This window comes from Anguilla anguilla, chromosome 17, assembly GCF_013347855.1.
Source record: "Anguilla anguilla isolate fAngAng1 chromosome 17, fAngAng1.pri, whole genome shotgun sequence".
NCBI classification, from domain to species: Eukaryota; Metazoa; Chordata; class Actinopteri; order Anguilliformes; family Anguillidae; genus Anguilla; species Anguilla anguilla.
The window spans coordinates 19,861,418-19,883,331 of record NC_049217.1 but is presented as its reverse complement, the minus strand read 5'-3'; the positions used below and the strand labels follow the sequence as shown (position 1 = coordinate 19,883,331).

Sequence of the window (21,914 nt, the reverse complement as noted above, 5' to 3'; positions counted from 1 at the left end):
GCTTCACTTGACAGACACCACCCCACAGACAGTCCCTTCATGAGGGGGGTTGGAGGGAAAGGGAGAGAGAAAGGGGGGGGGGGGGGGGGGGGCAGAAAGAAAGGCAGTGAGAGAGGTGGGCAAAAAGAGAGAGGCAGAGACAGGGGAGAGTGAGACAGAGAGGGGTAGAGAGGGGTAAAACCATGCCAAGCACTAGAATGGTATTTAGCCATAATGAAAAAATAAGAAGAAAACATCCAATAAAATAGGAAAGGAAGAGGGGAGAAAATGGCAAAAAGACAGTTCATACGTACTGAAATAAGAGAGGAAAGGAGAGAGGACACCAAGGGTCCTTTAACTGTAATCAAACAAAGAGTGTGGAGAATGCATCCTGCAAGATAAGAGAGAAAGGGAGAAAGAGACCACAATCAAGAGATGCAAAGCCAGGTACATGGCTAAAGATAACCTAACCCTAATGCAAAGTTCCAGAACACGTACAGGTGACTGTTCAGCATCAGTGTTCAAGCACCACATCAACACTGGCATTTATACGGACTTACCTGCTGCGTGAGCATGCCTCCTCTGCCTTCTGTAAATTATGAACCATAGAAACAGGGCAAGGATGGTGCCATTCACCACAACCACCACAGATATCCACACGGATGGGCTGACCACTGAGGCATGCAGGGAAGGAGCCTGGGTGCTGTTCCTCAGAACAGGCGGTGGTTCTGTTTTGGACAAAGCAAACAACTCCAATTCTGAATCATTCTCGGTCCGTTCAATTTAGAATCTATAGCTGTCGTCTCTCAGCCCATCATTTCATTAACATTCACAGTGAGCCCTTAAAGACTGTGCCCCCAACCCCCCCCCCCCACCCCCACAGGACACCTGCACACCAGCTCTGTTTGCCTCTACCAAACCTTGGAAGTGCCTGTAAAATTTGGTGAATTAGACTCACCGGTGGCTTGCTGTGGCTTCTTGGCTTCCTTCCCGACACAAACCTTGACCAGATTATCGAACTCGAAGCCGGGCTGACAATGCATCGTAGCGTCAGTGGTCTTCTGAGGAGCAGCTTTGCATCGTTAGCCTGTAGCCTGTGATCTCCTGCTTCTGCTGCTCACTACTGAGCAGAGAGAAAGAGAGTAAGAGAGACAGAGAAAGAGAGTGAGAGAGAGGGAAGAGGACAACAGAAACAGACACGTTTCACTTCTACATTTGTTCTTCATTATTCACCATAGGAAAGTGTGAATCACCCATGAGGGTCCCATGGGAGGAGGATTCAGTCAGATAAAGGTGTAGATAGACAGAACAGGGGCAGAGAGAGAGAGAAGTGGTTTTAAGGGAGGGGTAGAGGGGAATGTAAACAGACATACGCAAGAAAGATGCCATGAAAGGCCAAATTTAGAGAAACTATTTAACTCCGTTGAATTCAATTTTATTTGTATAGCGTATCACAGACACTTTACAGAGTAGCAAAAAGAAATAAGAAAAGGGGCTAGAAATGGAGCAAAGAGAGCAAACACCAGGCCTGAACCCCCACATAGCAAGCATGAGGTAAAAAAAAAAGCACAGCAGGGAGAAAAACCCTCAAACGGTGGCGAGAAAAAACTAAAAACGTATTTTTAAAACATATAGGCCCATTCTAGAGAGTGAATTAAAATGTAACAATAGTCAGTTTCCTGTTGATTCCTGATTGGGACTTTAAATTGACTCCAGTGTGTGTATATATATATATATATATATATATATATAAATTTCAATAACTTCATCCATGCCTAGCCTAATAAGCATACAAGTTCCTCAATACAGACAGCGCACATGTTAAACGCTTATTTTTATTCATGCACGGCATGCAAAATGCTAACTGCTAAGTATCAGTTCTGCTTACCAGCCTGTTGAGGAAAGTGAGTCACTTCCTCTCTCTCAGTGGCCTTTAATTAGACTTCAGCAATCTGCCAATAAAGTCTGAAAATGGACTTCACCCTGGATTGACTTGGAGGTGCTCGGCCGCATGTCTATGACATAACGAAACTCAAAATACCAAAACAGGCCATTGGCAACAAAGTCAAACCCTGCGGTCTGTGGAGAGCTCCCAGAGACCCAGTTACTGGTAACAATTAAGGCCCATTTACATTACACTACATTATATTTATTTGGCAGGCTTTTATCCAAAGCGATGTACAATGAGTGCATACCAAAGGTCATTGGAACTACAAAACACAGGTCCGATAAGGTACAATACTAATTTTGTACAGTTATTCATTAGCCATGAACACATTAAGTCCAGTTTGCACAGTGAACAGTACGTCTGATCTAACCTATGCTAAGTCTAACTAGGAGGCATTACAAGCTACAACATCAAGACAATGATACAAGGCACAAGTGCTGGGTGGAGGTACATGTAACATGAGTGGCACAGGAGGTAGATGTGTAGCAAGAAAGAGGGAAATTTAAGAGAAAAAATGATCCGCAGAGGTAATAGTCCAGGTATAGTCTGAAGAGATTCGTTTTTTGGTTTTAGGGAGTTTGTCTGCTGACTGTCACGTGATTTCGCCAATCACGGCCTCAGTCAAACCATTTTAGCTGGTGTCATGCTCCACGAATGAGGGTGTTTAGAGTGCTGGAAACATGGCTGGGACAGGTCTTGGAGGACTGGGCAACAGGGCGCTGTCCATAGTGACATTGGACAAAGACTAACGCAAAGCAAACTTAAAACAAAATGGGTATAAACTCAGCTGTGGGGGTACTATGTTTATTATTCACGAAAACTGTCATACAAAAAGGAATTTCAACACATGCACAGCAACACAAATATATGGGGGAAAAGCTTTTTTCACAATTTACCCTGACATTTAAAAAATACTATTTTAGGCCAAGAAAAGACAAGGCAGTGAGGATGAAAACCGCAGCCCTGAGCACTTAATTCTTTTAAGATTGTATAAAATTTCCCACGAGTTTTCTTTGATCACAAACATGCTGCTTGCTCACAAGAAAAATCATTCTGACACACAGACATTGAAAACAGCTAAGGGTACCAGACACCAAAGTGCTCTCTACAGCAATTATTGCAATTTGTCCCTAGTGGCCAATTACAATGGAAACATTTCTTAGGTTAAACTAGTGATCCATTACCTCTTCCTTTTTACCACCCACCATGTGACCCATATGACTAGAAAGGTTTCTCCCTTCCTAACTGATCCCCCCCATGTATACCATTTTAGATCCCCATAAAAAGATCCCCTTCCCAATATTCCCCAAAAGCCCCAATGTTTTTCTCCCTGCTCAGCCCATCCCGTTCCACATCTAGGCAGAAAAGGAAACGGGGTCGTCAGATTTAACAGAACGAAACACGCTGAACATTTGCGATCAAACGGATGCTGACTGAAGCTGAGGCTGTGATTGTCGACGAGACGCTTTGGGTGAGACACGTTTGGCTGTCTGGGTGCGTTCCCCCCCCCCCCCCCCCTCCCCCCCTCCCCCCCTCCTGGGCGGAGCTGTAGCCTGAGCGCGGGCGAGGGGTCCAGTGCCCGGGCTCAGGGCCGGAGCAGCGTGGGCTGCATGGTCAGGAAGGTGAAGTTGTAGGTGACGGGCAGCCCCTGGTGGGAGGTGCGGTTGAACCCGCTCCAGGAGAAGGGCGGGAGCCCCCCCTGCGTCGTGGGCCCGTTGACCGCCTCCGCCGCGAAGCGCTGCGCCATGTGAAAGTCCGTCACCTGGCGGGGCACGCCAACGGAGGAGAGGGGAAGAGGGGGAGCAACAGAGGGAGACGGAGAGCCAGGGGAGAGAGCGGGAGATGGCACAGAATGAAAAGAGTGTGAGGGAGAAAGGGGAAGATGGAGAAGAGAGAAAAAAGGATGTTAGAGGATAAAAGAACCTTACATAACATTTAAGTTCTGTCCCCTTTTTTTAGTTGGCCATTTGAAATTAGCCATTTCACCAGCCCACCCCCATTACGTAAACATCCACTACCAAGTTCCTCTGGAACACGTGAAATCAAAGCACTGCTTCTTTTCACACCACAGTCCACAAGATGGGCTGCACAGGTTTCAGTCGGAGGAAACTCGATTTCACACTGGGGCCCATACATGCACCGGAACTGTGCCTTAACTGGACGCACCACCCAAAACCCCCATCATATCATTTTTCATTGATTACATTTTTAGAATTTATTTATTTTTAAATTAACTGCTGCTGCCAAAAAAATGAGCTACAAGTTTTAGAATTGTATCTGCTTTCTGAAATAATATTTTGAGTCCCTTTGGTCTACAGATAAGGGCTAATGAGACCAGGTAAGTCCACCATATTCCATAGCACCCTGCGGTTCATCAGGAAACACAGGCAAGTTTCACACAGCTGCTCTGTGGCTCAATACAAAATACCTGCCATGAACAGGGTGCTTTCGCACATTAAACTGTAACCCAGCTGCAGAAGCTGGCACTGACACAGCAAATGAAGCTGGCACTGACACAGCAAATGAAGCTGACGCTTAATGAAGCCAGGCTACCATAAAAATGTTTAAAAACAACAAATAATTGATTTATCGAACAGAATGAAAAGAACAGAACATGGCACCTCCAACCCTCGCCTGTATATGGCTTTGGCAAGGTGACTTTATGAGCAATGGCGCTAACTTAGAGATAACGCTATAATCATGGAGCCTGTATGGAGAGGCCCTTTGAGCCTGATGCAAGCCTGGCTTTGGCAGCGGGCTGTTAGTGATGAAAGGGTCGTTGCCTTGGTATCGTAGCAGCCTCCTGGGCTAGGCTTCTCCTCCTTCAGGTCGTTGCGGCAGCAGATGGTCCTGCAGGGGTGTCCTCTGGCGTAGGGGTCATTCTTGTAATCTGAAATGAAAGGAGAACATTACGGGGGATAGAAAGTGAGAGAGGCAGACAGAGGAAGCGAAACGAGAAACAAACAACAAACAAAAAACCCGACAAAGAACAGCATCGCAGGCCCTCGTGCAGAACCACGGTGACACGAAAGGTGAGCTTCCTGTCGTAACAACGTCCCCTTAAAGCCAAAATCACATTAACCCCTTGGGACACCAGACCACAGAGGTAATAACATTTAGTAAATAATAAACTTTAGCACTTATATAGGCAGACACGAAACATAGTGATTTGCTTTTTTTTTTTTTTTCTTTTTCCCCCTGTTGGCAGTGGCTATTCCAGGCCCATGGCTGTACATACTGTTGTATCTCATGATGTGCTTCATGGAGGCCAGATCCGCCACTCCGGCCTGGTCCCTGCGGAAGATCTTGGCTCGTGGGCAGAGGTCATAGGAGAAGTCCTCTCCGTGCTCCTTCCACATCTCCGGGTAACCACTCTGGTTGTAGATCGTACTGTGGAAAGGCACGTTGTAGGAGGGCCAGTACCCTGAGAAAGAGAGTGAGGAGAGAGGGAGAGAAAGAGAGGGATAGGGAGGGTTGGAGTCCTAGGCGTGCAGACTCATAATGAAAACGCAATCTGCACAGATCTACACACATCTGCCTTTTCTGTGCACCCCTGTAAAAAGATCAAATCTGATAGCATTCTGATTCTGTCTCCATTTTCACTCATGTGCCTTTAAGACATAAATGGGGCTAATGTGTGTGTATCACACACATCCACCCACATGCACACACACACAGGCACACACACACACACACACACACACACCCACACACGTGCACATAGAAACACACACACCCACCCACCTCGCCGCAGGGCCTGAGTCTGGTCCGAGTGCTCCACCAGCCCAGGAATCTGCTCCACCACAGTCAGAGCCCCCTCCTCCAGCCTGCTGCCCAGAGCCACTTTGCTGAGGTCCACCACCATGTACTGGTTATTATAGGTGCCTGGGAGCCGGGGGGGGGGGGGGGGGGGGGGACTCTCAGTGAGATCATACCTACAGCCTGTCTTTGACAAGATTTCCTTCCCTACCTGAAAGCATCATGAAGAGCACCAAGGAATCTAACACAATGAAAAAAGGCTTCATTTTTAAGATGGAAAAAATTGGATTTGTATGTAGTTCTGATTGCACTTTATTTAACAAACAAATTTATACAGTGAAGTGCAGCTGACCCTTGCCAACAGCAGTTCTGACTTTTATACAATTTATCAACTATAATTTCACAAACGGCAGTCTTTGGCCTTTATTACCGAAAGGGTATTGTGAAGTTTTCCATCCAAATTTGTGCATTTCTAAATTACTCCTATAAGGATGTGAAAATCATTGGTTATTAGCATTACTAGACCAAGGAACTGTGCTGCTCAGAAGAACTCAAAGTACTAAAGGCATTTGATTGGTGTGACTGTGAGTGACTTAAACCGTTATCGTCGTAACCATAATAACGAGGTAGGTGCAACATGAATAAAAGTTCATTTACCTGCTGTACATTACCAGGAATTTCAGAGGGACTCCTGCATGTTATTCATTTATGTCTGTGTCTGTGTGCATGCGCTATATCTGCGGTGAACAGGCGGTGGGCGTGGTTCCGTTTCCTCACCGGAGTTGTATCTGGAGAAGGTCTGTGCCCACTGCTTCCCGGTGCGCGCGAGGGCATGCGCCAGTCGAACTCTCTGCCAGGCCAGCAGGCTCTGGGGCGTCACCAGGGAGAAGAGCGAGCTGTTGAAGACATTGTTGGTGGTCTGGGTCATCAGGAGGCCACTGCCTAAGATGTAGAAGTCATCCAGAGACACCAGGAAGCCTACAGAGACGTATCATGCGGGACAGTGGAAAGGAAACCACCGTTATTACAAAACAACCTCACTGTGCTAAAACAGTGCACACTGTTTTCACATTTAAATATGACATGGAAGAGAAAGGTGTTCAGAGTGTTGTGATGCACTGGACCCACTCCCTCGGGCCCTGCACTAACCAGGATAGCTGCTGAAGGACATTTTGCCTGTGGCGGTGTGGGGCTCCGATACTCTGAAATCCCAGTGCTTGTAGATGCGCAGCGTGGCTGCGTAGGTGTACCAGCTGGAGTGAGCCAACAGGAGGTTCTCGAACCCTGGCAACATCTGACGGTTAAGAGACAGGGGTGACTGCTTTGCACAAAGCATGGTGCAAGTGTCAGCAATGCCCCACTTTTTTATAGTTCACAATGAAATGGGGAGGAGGGAGAGAAATGGAGAGTGTAGGGAGACAAACTGAGAAGGTGGGGAGACAAACTGAGAGGAGAGAGAGACAAACTGAGAAGGTAGGGAGACAGACAGAGAGTGTAGGGAGACAAACTGAGAAGATAGGGAGACAAAGGGAGAATGGGGGGAGAGACAAAGGGAGAGTGGAAGGGAGACTATGACCTGAAAAACTAAAATATGTTTTTCACCCCTGACCTTAATGAGGGCAGAACAGTGTCCCATGCCAGGCATTCTGAACTTCGTGTTTCTGTGGTGAGGGTCAGTCTCTGGTACCAGGGCTGGGATCAGGTCCAGCAGGTCCCCCACCGCATTGAGGAACTGGACGGCGAACATGGACAGGGGCTGCGCAAAGAAACGGACCGTCAGCAGGGTCGGCAGCACCACAAAACACAACTCAAACGACAATGCGGGGTGAGGAAAGGTGCCTTCATCGACACACGTGATTCACAAGAGGAATAAGAGAAACAAAAGAGGAAGAGGATTAAAACCAATATGCAGCACAGGGTATTTTCTGTAGGAAGTGAGAACCGCATACTTCAATCCCAGTGAGGTAGCCTCGTACCTGCCTGTGTGGTCTGGTGTCAGGTCAGACAGGCAGTGCCCTCACCTACAGTCGCAGACTGAAAATAACCTTCATCAAAGACTCTGATCTGGCACAACAGGCACAGTAAAGTCCAGCTGTTATGACGGATCGTTCCAGAATTCCCAGTTTGCCCTTTTTAGTCTCTTTTGAGTTTAAGGCAGAGATGTAAGTGAGGAAACAGCTTTCCTTCCCCTGTCTGTCTGTCTGTCTGTCTGTCGGTCGTACCTCTCTCTTATTGAGCTTTGCCCAGTACGAAGCTCCTGCCTGAAGCCCGTCCATTTGGGCTACGATGAAGCCAGCGTGTTGCCACAGGGGGTCCACGGCCTTATTGAGCTTCACCTGTTCTCTCGTCCACTGGTCCTGCTTACTGGGAGGGACAGAGGCAGATTACCTGGCAGAAAATGTGTGTGTGGTAAGTGTCTGTGTGTGTGTGTGTGGTGAGTGTCTGTGTGTGTGTGTGTGTGTGTGTGTGTGTGTGTGGTGTGTGTATGCTTATGTGAGTACATGCACAAGTGCACAGTAAAATGTTCAGTGTTAAATCAACTCTGTACTCTGTTAGAGTTGAATTAACATGTTACATTTGCTGCAAATCACTCACCTCATCCAGTTCTTCACTGGACCTAGCACCTTTGGGTCCTTTATCAGCTGGGGATACATGTTAGTGTAGTGACTAAACATCTGTCTGATGGGAAAGAAAAGTAGGACACAACTGTTAACTTTACTGACAGCAAAAAAAAAAAAAAAAAAGCTGAAATCAGACCTGAGAGCATAACTGCACCCCCCCCCCCTCCCTCCCCCCTCTTACTGAGCTGTCAGGAATCCCTCCAGGTATCCCGCCAAGAAGAAGGTGACTTCGTCGAGTTCCGGGGTCTCCCCATAACCTGCCCGCAGCTCCAGAACTCCCCAGCCCGTGTGCGAGAGGGTGTCGTTAAAGTACCCATATGCGTCCCCTTCTTTTTCCAGAACCCCCTGCTTCAGCAACACTGCCTTGTGAGTATTATCCCAGTACACAGTGGCCATCTGCATCTCTGAAGTGTTTAAAAAAAAAAAAAAAAAGATCACTCTAAGCCGTCGCGTAATTAGACACCGGTATCCGGTCATGTAGATACATTTTACGTGAGATGCTTTTATGAAATCCTAACAGGAAGCTTATGCGTTCACTTTTTTCAAATTGCTACAACACAGTTTTCCTTTCACTGATTCGAGTCTTTTGTATAAAATATCTCTCCCTATTCGAGTATCTCGCAATGGGTCCCCCTGTTTCGTGGAAGGCCATTACATGGTCAAAACACATTCGAAAACATCAGATCATCGTGGAAGTTGAACAAACTGTTCTACGAGCTGAATACTATTACTAAACAACTCATCAACAACGATTCAGTAAGTGTCGCATGCAAATAAATCTGCGAGGGATAGGGATTAGACAGCGATCCAGTCGATTTACCAGTTTAATTACTTACGGTCTGATCCTACCACACTCGTGACCGCAACATTCAGGACAACAAGATACAGTATCTTGTCAGGAAAGAAAGCCATTTCTTATAATCCGTTAAACGCAACTGGCATAGTTCAGAAAGTAGGTTCTGAGTGTTTAGGTTTCCTCCAAAGCCTCTGTTAAATCTGAAGAGTAAAATAATGTTGTTTAAGTAACTTATCCGCAGGCAGAAGTGAAAGTGCATTGGGATCAGCCCTCAGGAGTTTACTGATTGGAGCAGCCGGCAATGAGCAGGTTCCAATTGGCTAAATTTACATACGAGTTGGGATTTTCTTTCGCGGTGAAAACACGTGTCTTCAAACATTAAAAAATCTAGGTCGTTTGCCAGCTCTTTAAGTACGTCTTGTTTCCAAAGTAGCTACATAGTCACACTAATTCTCCTGAAATATTCGAGATAGTATATTAAAAAGACACGCGCTCTAACCATAAGGTTCTAACATTATTCAACATTTAATATTTGCCACTAATTTAACGAAAAAGTCGGCAGAACCTGAAGACCTGCAGGCAGCTAGCAAGCGAACATATGCGGGATTATATCAATTATAAAACATTTTAATACATATTCGGGGACCTTTAACACAGACGTAAAATAATTCTAAACTCCTCACTAATAAGTCCATAAAAAACGCAATCCACCCCAGATGGGACTCGAACCCACAATCCCTGGCTTAGGAGGCCAGTGCCTTATCCATTAGGCCACTGGGGCTGCAGTGTTAGTACGAGAGACTGTACAGTAGTTAAACTACACAAGAAGATAACGTAAGTAATAACTATTGTATATTGTTGCTTTAACGGTGGAAAGCGACTATCATTTTATACATAAACAGCGCGTATTAGTTCCTAAGAATCATTTTTGGAGGTCTACATTAACCGCCGTTATCTAGCTTTCCTAGTCACTCTGATGATGAAATCTAAATTGTCCTATTAAGTAGGCTGCTCGATGTCTGTGTTGTTATCCCATTGAACAAATATTTTAAACTATTGAAGACAGTTTGGTTTTGAGCTTTCAAAGCAGGCATATTATCACTTCACCAGCTATTTCGCAACCACATCGCAGGCCTCACCCGTACATACAGGTTTGGATTTAGACGAACGCGGATTTTCCATCTGCTAGTCACGGCCACCTGCTGGCAACGTGTAGCAATTGTACAAGTAAAACGGCACCAGCCTCCGACGCTTTTTACACCCGTTTTTGTTCCCATTTCCCCCTTTAAAAAGTACAATGAAGGACAGACCAGGCAGACACTGTCATTAGGAAATACTTTATTATAAGTCTGATCTGGAATAATAAATAAAATTTATTTTTTTAAAACACACTATTCCCATAAGACATTCCCATAGTGCCAAAATACAGACAAAAGCAAAAAAACAAAACAAAATAAACACCCACATCAAAGCACAATAAGTCTTCATCATGATGAAATTAAAATAGTGTCTGCATGTTAAATTTACCTTGTGTAGAATTCCCCCTGGCAAGATCAGCTAAAAGAGGATTTGTATCCGTGTGCATACCAGCAATGGGATTTGGTCCACATTTACACAGGGGGAATTCTACAGGAAACGTACATGTTTAAATGTTTGAAACACCCAATGTCTAGTGTTAATTGGTGAAGGTTCTCCGGTTTGTAACAGAGAAGGGTCACATTTGATTAGAGCTTAACTACAGAAACTGGTCCTTGATCCATAATACAAATGAATACAACAAAGCTCCCTTACAGTAGTTCATCAGTGAGACACATTCCAGTTAATCAGTAGATAAAGACCTTCACTGCATTTGTTGTTTAATCAATACGTCTCCCTCTTTCTCTTCAAAGTCACCTGGCACAGTACTCAAACAGTAACAGTAAAGAAAGGAGAATAATGAGAAAGAAAATGGGGGGGGTGGGGTGGGGGGTGGTGGTGGTATTGAATTGTAACAGCAGATGGTAAGGGTAAGCATTGTACATATGTGGGTCCCTTTGCCTCTATGTACTGCCACACAGTAACTTTACTGAGCACCGTTAGGACAGACTGTAACCTGTGGGACTGTAACTGAAATGCACAGATCGCTGTGATTGGTAATTGACTGATAGGGTGACAGTTTTGCCACTTTCAACTCTGATCAGTTCCTCCCCAGAGGACACTACAGTTGTGCCACAGACACATGCCATTTGATTAAATGGAATAGCAGTCCAATATTTGATAAATGCAAATTCAGTTAGGTCTATAAATATGACACCCCCCCCCCACCTTTGCAGACCCAGACTCCCACTTTACCCATTTTTCTGCTGGCAAGTTTAAACTGCACATTTGTCTTGAGTCCTTTTCCAAGAGTTTTTAGTTTTTTGCCCCATATTTAAAAAAAATGGTTTCTAAGAATAACATAAATTGTGTAAGGCCTCCACATAAGGTCGTACATGACATAAAATGCACGACCGCTTCATCTGCTGCCATAGATAAACACCGGCATCCTGAAACCACACTCAGAACAACAACTCATAAATAACGATTCCTATAAACAAAACCATACGCAGGACTACGGTCGCTCCAGATGTGGTCAAATTGCCTGTCAAATCAGTTCCAATATTGCAGGCTCTACTGCTTTCATCCTCAATTTTAAACACTCTGTGGCTGGATAGCATTATTCACTGAAGGAAACATTTAAAAAAAAATTCACCATGATTTTGCGATCTTGATGACAGTCGGCATGTAAGTCCAGGTTGTTTTTATCATTGTAGTGTGACCACCTTAATTCCTTTGAGCTCAGGTGATGGGGGTTTTAGTCATTGAATTTATCCTTACAGTTTCAGACACAAGTACACTTCAGTGATTGGTTAATTCTAAGCAGCTTGCACCCTTGCACTTGGTCTATATTCCAATGGTGAGTTAGAGCTTTAGTCAGAGAGGAATGCTCCACTCCACTTAAGGCGGAATTAATGAGGCGAACATGTGATCAGGTTTGGGTGCAAGGGTGGAATCTGACCGGCAGAATAAAACCGTCAGGTTTGCTTCTAAGAACTGGAATTAGGCCGAGAGTTCTAAGGCTGGCAGTTTGAAGAACTGAACTGAACTGAATTTAAAAGAAAAGTAAACCGGAAGAGAGTTGGGAAAAATAACCCTCAATTGTGGGGGTTAATTGCAACGGAATCAGACAAGGGTGTGGCCACAGACCGTAGCTTAGCGGCGCTGAACACTAGATCCCTCCAGTGCAAAGACAGTGTTAAATAGGCGTGGATACTTTTGAGCTGGTACACAATGGCGGGTAGTGAACGCCATTCATCTGGATAAAGGGCGACAGCGGCGCGGGGCCTGAGCCAGGCCTTCTCTTATTCATCATCGATCAGTTTTTCACCGCCGTTCTCCGCCTGCTGCCCGCCGGGCATGCCCTCCTCGGCACCCTCGCCTCCACCTCCGCCTCCCTCCTCTTCTTCCTCGTCTTCGTCCGTGTAGGAGTGGGCCTGGCCGCCGTAGTTGATCATGGTGCGGGACAGGTCCACCTCGATGGGGAACACGTCCGCCTCTTTCAGCACCGTGTAGCACTCGTCGTAGTAGCGGGACATGCCCGAAACGAAGCGCTGCAGCTGGAACACAATGTCCTGGACTGGAGAGGGAGGGACACACACACAGACATCAGTACGCTGCATAACTCATCCAGCAAAGCACCAGCAGAGTGACTATCCACTCACCATCACATACTTGGGCATGCCAAACTTGTACAGAGACCTGCTCTACAGAGGTACAGACCGGCTGTATAGAGGTACAGACGACCCATAGAGGCTGCAGAGACTGACCGTGTTTCTGGTCCAGCAGCTCGATCTTCTCCAGCACGTCCTTCCTCATCTTGGCGAAGCGGGCCCGGGCCTCCTGCCGGCAGCGCAGCACCAGCCGGTACTCATAGTTTCCAGTGCTGACCCGGTACAGAGGCTCTCCCATAGCCTGAGGGCACAGCAGCGTGCGCACACACACACACACACCACACGCACACATACACACACACACACACACACACACGCACGCACGAGCACACACGCACGCATACCACACATACACACACACACAGATACATTCACACACATGCGTGCACATACACACACACATACACACACACAAACAGAAAGGGAATATATACAAGTGCTTTTCATACACCCAATACACAGTCAATCACCACTTAAATAGAAGCATCATAAAATAAATAACAGAAATCAGAGATAAAACATAAGTATATGACAGTAATGTCATATGACTAAAACTGGAAAGGTTAAAAAGAGAGAAACTCACAATGCAGCTGTACTCTTCGTCATCCATCTCCTTCACCTTTAAACAGTAAGACTGCAACACATCGACAGCTCGTCAGTATGTGTCCCTGGCCTTAATTACTCAATTCCTATCAGCTGATTGGACAAAGAACTTGTCTTCAATGTACCAATCAGATGCCGAATGAAAAGTAATTCAAACCTGTACGTTTCCACTGCACCCCCCCCCGCCCCCAACCACCCCCACACAAACAAACGCTGCGTGTGTTCACAGATTAAAGATTAAAGAATGTACTGGAGGGTGAGAAGAATTGAGTTCTCACCAGATACTCGAACTTGACGTCCAGATACTTGCGGATGGTCAGCTTGGTGTCCGGGATGGCCTTATGAAGGTATGTGTTCAGGTCATGAAGCATCTTCCATATGGAACAGAGAGAGAGAGAGAGAGAGAGAGAGAGAGAGAGAATCAGCACAGCAATGATGGAGAGAGAGAGATAGAGCAGCTATGAGAAAGAAAGCGTGAGCGAGAAAAAGGAAGAAAGCGTTCCCTCACAGGCTTGATGGTCTTCAGCAGCCGGATGCCAAACTTCTCGATGTTGCGATGGGCCTCGGCGAACTTCACAAAGGCCTCGCTGGCTGTGGCCTGAGGCTCCCTCACCCCGATCACTGAAAACACGTCCCCAAACGCTGAAGACGAGAGGAGAGGGATGAGACAACAGGCATCCAACGCGCGCGCGCGCACACACACGCACACACGCGCACACACACGCACACACACACACACACGCACACACAGCCGTGGCATTAGCAGGGCCCTGGTTACTGACCTCTGTGAGTCTGAGAGAGTTCAAAGAACGCCCTGAGTAGCCTCTTGGTGTGCTCCATTAAACCTGGTATGAGGGAATGGAAGAGAGAAAAGGAGAAAATAAAAATACAGAGAGGGAGAGAGAGAGAGAGAGAGAGTGGGAATAATGATGATTATCCAGCTCAAGTATACAGATAGACTGAAATCGAATTGAACTACTCCTTTATTTTTGCATGACTTCACAATATTCACAGGAACTGGAGAAAGCTGTAACCCCTTCTCAGTAGAAAATTCAGGTTAATTAGACTCTGCAGGCTTGGAAACGTGATGCTTAGTTTTCCCTGTCGTGCCAGTGATGGATGTTTGGGGCGTTACCTTTGTACAGCTCCGCTGTTTTCTCCAGCTCCTCCAGTCTTTTCACCAGCCCATCTGCAGACAAAACACACAACTCATCACCATCCACCCCCATCCTGCACAACTCATCACCATCCACCCCCATCCTGCACAGCTCATCACAATCCACCCCCTTCCCACACAACTCATCACCATCCACCCCCATCCTGCCCAACTCATCACAATCCATCCCTATCCTGCACAACTCATCACCATCCACCCCCATCCTGCACAACTCATCACAATCCACCCCCATCCCAGAAAACTAATCACAATCCACCCCAAAACAAAACATTTAATCACAATCCTCCCCAAACCGCACAATTCATCATAATCTACTCAAACCATCACAATTCACCCCATTACAAATCTGGCCCATTTAGGAACCTCTAGGAGAACACGTGTGTGCGTGTGTGTGTGTGTGTTCATGTCCTTGTGTGTTACATGTGTGTCCATGTGCATGTGCGTGTGTGTGTTTGTGCGAGAGGCGCAGTCTCACCGTTACACAGTATGGCTCTGCTCAGCCCCAGGGCGTCGGCCGTCCCTGAGCTCATGTTCTCCACCAGCCGGTGCTTCACCTTCTTTAGCACTGAGACACAAAGGCACCAATAACCAGTCAGCACACACTTACACTTTACACAATTAAAAACACAAAATCCAACACTGTCAAACATAATGTCTACAGCCCCCTTCACCATCTCTACCTCCTCCCTCACTCCCTCCCTCCCTCTCTCCATCCTCTGGTCGCCTATCCCCCTCTCATCATACCAATGTCCAGTGACTTTCCCTGTTTGGGGTCAGCCTGCAACTTGTTGTAGTGAATTGTGGCTTCACCCTATAGGGAGAGAAAAGGAAAATAAAGGAATTCAGCAAAGAAATAAGAATCAGTGAATCACCTGAGCATCAGCTGCTGAGCACTGTGAGAACGACAAACTGGAAGCTCCCAAACCTACACACATTCAGCCCATCAGCCAGCATTATATCACTCCAGTAAAGGGAAATATACAAGTTAAATCCGTAGGATCATTACAGCCATTACAAATCACAAATGTGTCACCACAGCAGGGATGCCAGGTTTCCAGTCGGGAATCGTAGAGAAAAACACGTTTTCAAAAGGATGGGGGCACAGACAAAAGCCACTAGAAAACAACGGAGAGGCCTAATCCATTAACACACACTGCCCAGGACCAACGCAGGCTCTGTGTACACTGGGCAGATGGGAAACCACCCCTAACTCCCCTCTCAGAGGCCCAAACACAACACAGCTAATCACACTGAGCTCCCATGATGCCCCGGGGCAGGCAGAACTAAGCACGTACCCTCAGAATATCTGCAGCAGACATACCCGATACATTACTGCACACTGGAATACTGAGCACTGCCTTCAGTGTTTATCAAAGAAGAAAACACTGCCTGTGAGTAGATTTTACTTTAGTTCTTCCTTATCATGGTCTTTTGCAGTATGGTGCGATAATGTATGTGTGATATCTTTATATTTATTTATATATAATTTATATATAATAATGCATGCATGTATGGGGGGGTAAACTGAACTGAATGTTTCTGACCCAGTCTACTATAATGCTTCGGCAACAGGTAAAAAGAGAGTAGGAAATGCAGAGATCGCTTGGGGTGTCTTACAGAGCACGGGGAAGCTGTACAAAATAGCAATCAGAGACCTTTAGCCAGCATCTAGCTACAGCGCCTGGTCAGCAGCTGCTAAGGGTGCGCACAAGCTGGCAGGGCTGACAGTGAATCAAACACTGTATTAGTGAAACATGGATTTATGCACCAGAGCCCATGTGACAGAAAGACTGCAAGTCCCCAGCACAGTTCACAGGAAGTAAAACCCACCGCCCTTCAGGTATAAACGACAGGTGCAGAAAGGGATTGTGGGTAGGCAGGGGTTACGGCGGCCCTGATGCAAAGTAAGTAGGAAATAAGATGCTTCTCCCCTACTCTTAATTCGTTTTGACCCCTCCCTTGGTTACCCCAGTACTCCCCTTCTCACCCCCTCTCCCCAGTTTACCTGGACGGCCTGGATCATCTTAGCCACCTCCACCTTGGTCTTGCCCTTCACCGGTTTACCATTCACTCCGGTGATCTCATCTCCAGCAGCCAGAGTCCCGTCCAGTGCAGCCGGGGTGTTGTCAAACACCTGTGAGAGAGACGGGGAGTGAGAGAGAGAGAGAGAGAGATCATACAGTCCCATTTCTCTGTAAACCACTGTAATCTCACACCCCAGTTGTGGAGGGCCACAAAGATCTGTAGAATCTATGGCCTTCCATTTGAGATCCCTGCTCTAGGCAAAATGACAGCCTTTAATGGGCTGGATGGCACTTTCTTGTCATCAAACATTCATTTGAAAAAAATAACTCAAAGGCTTTCCCTCATGGGAGTGAGATGGAATAAGCAGTACCTGTACTATGTAGAGACAGGGGCAGTACTGGGCCCCTCCTCCGATGCTGATCCCTATAAGGTTCTGGGCATCCTTCTTCAGGGACACTGTTCCTGGAACAGTGGGAATCCCTCTGTGGGGACAAGTTACACATTCACACACTAACCCTGGCCATCAGCCCAATTTACCCCCAAAAAAAGCGGTCAGGGGCCACCTTTTCACAATATGCTTAAAATATGGAAATACGTAAAATATACTTCCTACTTATTTGTCAATGTAATCCCTCTGAAAGGATTTGGTCAAAGAAAGTCAGACTTCCTAAAATGTTCATGAAAGTGTACATTGTTGAAATGATTGAACCTACACTTGTCAATCAACATAACAAGTAAACTACAATTTTAAGTTTATAAAAGCATTTTGTTTTTGTTGTTTTTAGTTATTTTATGGAGAAACCGGCAGTAACTTACAGTTTGTCCTCTTCCAGCTCATAGTCCATGTCTGTAAACATCGCTGGTGTTCGCACTCAAACTCTTTACTGTCAGTTAGAAATTAAGCGCACATTATACCCATCAGCTGCACAAAGCACATTCAATGAAAAGCAAGACATACTGACCCAGGCTGAATCCTATTCATGATTACAACGCACACACAGCTAGTTCTTCAAGTTCATGCCAGTTGGACAATTCACAGAGATTAATCCATCCTAATTTTTGTTTGTTTAACATAAAATCTGTTCGCACAGCTGTACATTACATTGTTAGCTAACGTCATATTACAAAAAAACTGTAAAGTTAATCGATTCATTTGCAGAAAATGTTCACATTATTTAGCTGGCAGCTCCCCTTCTGCAACACTGGCTATTTCTCTGTAGCTCTGAGTACATGTTGTTAAATCATGCAACCAAAAACTAGTAAGAATCACTAACGTTAGCTAGTTCTTTGTTAGAAAATATTGACGAGCCAACATTAACTATGCGGCATCAAAATACTCGGTGCTTGCATATAATACAATTGCAGTTATACAGCCAGATCTAAAAACTATTTAAACTAATGAACGTTGGCCAGCTAGGTAAATGTCAAACTGGGAGTGAGTGGCTATGCTAAACGCCCTTAGCTAATGTTAGATCTTAGGCAAAATAAATGATCTCACCTTTGTGGTTAGCAAGCTAGCTAGCTACTTGGTAAGCTGTCTCAGGCAATGCAGATATTATTGAGATATATGGATAAGGAGGGGTTCGTCTGTATTTTCCCCACGCTTGCCAATCGGTTTTCTAACGTTAGCTATTCCGCATTTTTATTCCGATATCACCTGTAATGACAGGTTGCTCTGTTTATTTAAACGCGTCACTTCCCGAATTTTGCCGGAAACCGCTTGGCTGCACCATAGCCAATCGGTTATCAGAGCGCTGCTGATTTAAATGGATCACAGCGCCACCTTGTGTACTTAGATGCGAAAAAGAAAAGAAGGCGCTCAAGTTGGTAAGCTGAAGTGAAGTAACCCAATATGAAAGTTTAGTGAAAGTGCGATGCGGGTCCTCTACCCAGCTTGTAAACTGGATTGTTAAATGTTATCAATGTTGACTATCAGCACATTTAATATTGTATGGAAGTGGGTAGGTGCGCGCGGCTCACGAAGCTGCAGCATAGCACGCCGAATGGCATCTATGGTATTTTGCAGTTCTGATGGCCTCTAGTTACCAAAGTTAGTCAAACAAGCCCACAATCGATGCATTAAGATGTAAATCTGTTGATTTCTGTACTCATTTATTTATTTATTTTTTACCAGGCAGTAGCATACATGTAAACGTTATAGATTAAATGAATGTTATATCAGAGCTTTACTAAAATTGAGTGTTATTCCATGGAGGAAGAGTATGGGGGAAGCAGTGGATCTTTGAGAAATCAGCAGGTGCTCTATTTGTACACTCGAAATAATACCTATACTTGGACATTTTAAGTTTCACACCAAATACCATTTTGCTTGTAACATGGTTTGGCTCATCCAACAGTGGCATGTTGAAATATTGTCTGTTGATGTCTAAATTAATACTTTTATCAGGATTGTAGCAAGTGAGTAAATTCAAGTCAGCAGCAGCTTCTGATCTAATCTGATTATTTTATTTGTACATTTTTTGTTGGTTGTCTCTGTTTGGCCTTGTTAATGAGTGACCTAAATTAATACTTTTATCAGGATTGTAGCAAGTGAGTAAATTCAAGTCAGCAGCAGCTTCTGATCTAATCTGATTATTTTATTTGTACATTTTTTTGTTGGTTGTCTCTGTTTGGCCTTGTTAATGAGTGACCTGTCGGGGTACAATAGGAGGTCTCCTGGCCTCTCTCCTGTTTCTCGTCCCTGTCAGGTATTTTGTCCCGCCAGTGTATCTCTGCTAGTCTGAGAACCTGAACACACAAGACCAGCTCATCTCTTCTGCAGGGTGTTCAGTATAATGGTAAGTCCTCGCATTCTTGGAAAATGTGCTTGCTTGAGCTTGAGTCCTAAGGCATTATTCACATGGCCTGTTCTACCATTACACTGAAAATCTTAAGTTTGTCTTGATCAGTTCATAATAACTTATCATTGTTTTATTGCTGTTTCTGTTTTTGCTCTTGTTTCGTTGTGGCCACTGATTACTGACTACATTTGTTCTTGATTGAAGAATTACTAGTCATTGTAATCATGGGCGTTTATTCCCACATTTTCTCAGATCAGTAATTACCAGAGTGGAGAAGCATGTACACTAGTTTCTACTCGTATATGTTTCTTTTAACATGTACTTTTATCAAAGAGCTTATCATCCTACATTAAATTGATTTGGGAAACACAAAAAAAGTTTTAGTTTTGCATTAAAGACAAACTTTCATCTCAGTGTTTCCCCTTAGAATTAAAAGGAAAGTCCAGTGTCACCTGTGAGCACACAACCACATACCTGGCCTTGTGATCACAAAGTTGTCTATATGTGTACACTGGCAAATCACGGATGTGATTTTATTTCTGAAGCTGCATATATTTGATTAAGCAGGAGCTTGAACTGAGGAATGTGAAACTCCAAGCTGGAGACAAGCTGCGTGTGGAAGGAACGGTTCATGAAGACGCAGAGAGGTATAATGGTGGACCCTTAAATTCTGCAGTATTATTTCAGTGCTGGCAAAAGTTTTTGACTAATTTTCTGGCATTACACTTATGATTACATGGATATTTGAAACATAAGAACTAAAGACAGCCACAAGTTGAATTTTGAAACTGAGGATAATTCTTGTGTGCAGTTGAGTTGATGCAATAAAGAGGGAAGAATCAGTGGGAAGTATTAATATTTCAGATTGTGTGGGCTGGGTTGATTTTGGAAAATCATCCAGCCATAGCTGCATGAACAATTGATTTCGTCTCACCCCTCTAATTTAGGTTCCAGATTGACATGGGCACTGACCCCGAAGATCTGTCCCTGCACTTTAATCCCCGTTTCCATGATGAAACTGATGGGAGGGTCATCGTGTGCAATTCCAAGTGTGAAGGCAGCTGGGGCTCCGAGCAGAGAGAGACCCACAACCCCTTCCATAGAGGGGCAAAGGTCAAGGTGAAGAAAAAGATGGACAGGGGAGAATGGAGTGGAAGGGTTGTGCCAGTGCTGTGGGAGAGGAAGTGTAGTGCACATGATGAAAAAGGAATGAGGATATCAACAGGCCAATTTGAGAATGGTGTATTGTGGGAAATGGAGTAGGGAGGTTGTGGGAAAGGAGAAGGTGATTTAAAGTAGGGGGTGTTTAGCAGACAAGGAAGAGTGAGAGTGGGGGGCATAGGAATGTAGCAGAGAAAATTAAATGAGAGGAATGAAAGATGGAAGAATAATTACAGGGGAAAGGGAGAACCATGAAAGAAGACTTGTGATGTGTTACGGTGGGTGAAGAAGGTGACTCCTTTTTCTTCTGTCTCTCCAGGTGACCGTAAAGCTGATGGAGGCAGGCTTTGAGGTGGAGCTACCTGAAGGACAGGAGATACACTTCCCTGACCGCCGTGGCCTGGAAGCAGTGACCTACGTTCGGGTCAGAGGTCACCTCAATCTCAGCTGTTTCAAGATATACTGAAGAGCTGACCAATCAGTTTTGGCTCTGAGTCGAGTATGACTGCTGGATGCAAACATGCTGAGGCAGGCAGGTGATGGGGCCACACTGGTATTTTCTTGACTGTGTTTCCATACATTTCCCAATTCTACCTGTGTGGCCACATAAAATTGCATTGTGGGTACCTTCCCTGATTAATAGTTCCTCCAGCAAATAAATAAAAATTCTATTTCAAATCCAAAGTTAACTGCACTTAATTATTCTTAAGTAGGCCTGTATGTTTTTAAGAATGATCAACAAGGACCCAAAACAATGTGTGTCAATGCTTAGAACTAAACCGAAGCCACACAAACACAGTATATAGTGCATGGGATGGGTGGTGGGTGCATGGTCACATGCTAAAGCTTTGGGAAAAAATTTGAAACCATGTTTGTCTCCCTCAAGATGGATAAAAATAAGAAAGCCATTTTTGATACTTGGAAAAATCTGATAAAAAGTAGAACTGGAATTTGTATGATGATCTCCATTTAATTTCATTAGGGAAGGTAACGAAATCTAAAAGGTGCTGAATGGCTTTAAAAAGGACATAGCAGGCTGGACTTTAGGACAATATTTCTGCATGTCAAGCATTTACTGCAGAAACAAATGCACATAAAACAATATAAGGTTTTGGTATTTTGTTAATAAATATTACTGTGTCCCTTTCTAAAATAATGCATTCTTAATGTAGAATCTAGTCTGGTTATTTGGGAATAGTTCACTCACTCGAGTACTCTTTGAACTATTTCCATGAACATGGCCCCTTGTAGTGCATGCATTTGCAAGTTTGTAGAATGGTATAGCTCATTTAAAT

At 44.9% G+C, this 21,914-nt stretch overlaps 3 protein-coding genes and 1 non-coding gene across 8 annotated transcripts; 1 reads left to right on the top strand and 3 right to left on the bottom strand.

Moving 5' to 3' along the window:
* Positions 1-3,446: 3,446 nt before the first annotated feature.
* plbd1 (phospholipase B domain containing 1) lies at positions 3,447-9,386 on the bottom strand. The gene is made up of 11 exons (XM_035398286.1): positions 9,144-9,386; positions 8,489-8,711; positions 8,282-8,365; positions 7,909-8,050; positions 7,296-7,442; positions 6,836-6,980; positions 6,464-6,664; positions 5,672-5,812; positions 5,166-5,351; positions 4,711-4,817; positions 3,447-3,689 (listed from the first exon to the last, which is right to left on the bottom strand). Exons 1-11 carry the CDS (start codon positions 9,217-9,219, stop codon positions 3,513-3,515), a joined length of 1,629 nt encoding a protein of 542 aa, XP_035254177.1. The 5' UTR covers positions 9,220-9,386; the 3' UTR covers positions 3,447-3,512.
* A 425-nt stretch (positions 9,387-9,811) lies between these two features.
* trnar-ccu lies at positions 9,812-9,884 on the bottom strand. The gene has a single exon. It is a non-coding gene; the product is annotated as a tRNA-Arg (tRNA).
* A 537-nt stretch (positions 9,885-10,421) lies between these two features.
* On the bottom strand, positions 10,422-18,354 carry pick1 (protein interacting with prkca 1). 2 transcript variants are annotated; one of them, XM_035399030.1, is made up of 13 exons: positions 18,156-18,354; positions 17,474-17,541; positions 17,028-17,139; positions 16,638-16,766; positions 15,377-15,443; positions 15,108-15,197; positions 14,591-14,644; positions 14,238-14,300; positions 13,964-14,097; positions 13,734-13,826; positions 13,436-13,486; positions 12,949-13,102; positions 10,422-12,758 (listed from the first exon to the last, which is right to left on the bottom strand). In XM_035399030.1, the coding sequence occupies exons 2-13, from the start codon at positions 17,512-17,514 to the stop codon at positions 12,484-12,486; spliced, it is 1,263 nt and encodes a 420-aa protein (XP_035254921.1). In that variant the 5' UTR covers positions 17,515-17,541; positions 18,156-18,354; the 3' UTR covers positions 10,422-12,483. The 2 variants fall into 2 exon arrangements, with proteins under 2 accessions (XP_035254921.1, XP_035254922.1); XM_035399031.1 differs by having other exon boundaries at positions 12,949-13,093.
* Positions 18,355-18,419: 65 nt separating this feature from the next.
* On the top strand, positions 18,420-21,303 carry LOC118217202 (galectin-1-like). Of its 4 annotated transcripts, none has more exons than XM_035399036.1 (5): positions 18,420-18,484; positions 19,366-19,455; positions 20,026-20,105; positions 20,406-20,577; positions 20,939-21,303. In XM_035399036.1, exons 2-5 carry the CDS (start codon positions 19,453-19,455, stop codon positions 21,083-21,085), a joined length of 402 nt encoding a protein of 133 aa, XP_035254927.1. In that variant the 5' UTR covers positions 18,420-18,484; positions 19,366-19,452; the 3' UTR covers positions 21,086-21,303. The 4 variants fall into 4 exon arrangements, with proteins under 4 accessions (XP_035254927.1, XP_035254923.1, XP_035254924.1 ...); XM_035399032.1 differs by having other exon boundaries at positions 20,023-20,105; XM_035399033.1 differs by having other exon boundaries at positions 18,435-18,484; positions 19,326-19,455; positions 20,023-20,105.
* Positions 21,304-21,914: the final 611 nt, after the last annotated feature.

Coding starts and splice junctions, on each gene's coding strand:
- plbd1 (XM_035398286.1), bottom strand. CDS start 9,219: ATGGCTTTCTTTCCTGACAAGATACTGTATCTTGTTGTCCTGAATGTT. Junction 5,813..6,463: donor CTTCTCCAGATACAACTCCG/GTGAGGAAACGG, acceptor CCCGGCTCCCAG/GCACCTATAATAACCAGTAC. Junction 5,352..5,671: donor GACTCAGGCCCTGCGGCGAG/GTGGGTGGGTGT, acceptor TCTCTTTCTCAG/GGTACTGGCCCTCCTACAAC.
- LOC118217202 (XM_035399032.1), top strand. Junction 20,106..20,405: donor GTTCATGAAGACGCAGAGAG/GTATAATGGTGG, acceptor CCTCTAATTTAG/GTTCCAGATTGACATGGGCA. Junction 20,578..20,938: donor ATAGAGGGGCAAAGGTCAAG/GTGAAGAAAAAG, acceptor CTGTCTCTCCAG/GTGACCGTAAAGCTGATGGA.
- pick1 (XM_035399030.1), bottom strand. CDS start 17,514: ATGTTTACAGACATGGACTATGAGCTGGAAGAGGACAAACT. Junction 13,487..13,733: donor ACGTCAAGTTCGAGTATCTG/GTGAGAACTCAA, acceptor GATGTGTTGCAG/TCTTACTGTTTAAAGGTGAA. Junction 13,103..13,435: donor ACGAAGAGTACAGCTGCATT/GTGAGTTTCTCT, acceptor CGCACGCTGCTG/TGCCCTCAGGCTATGGGAGA.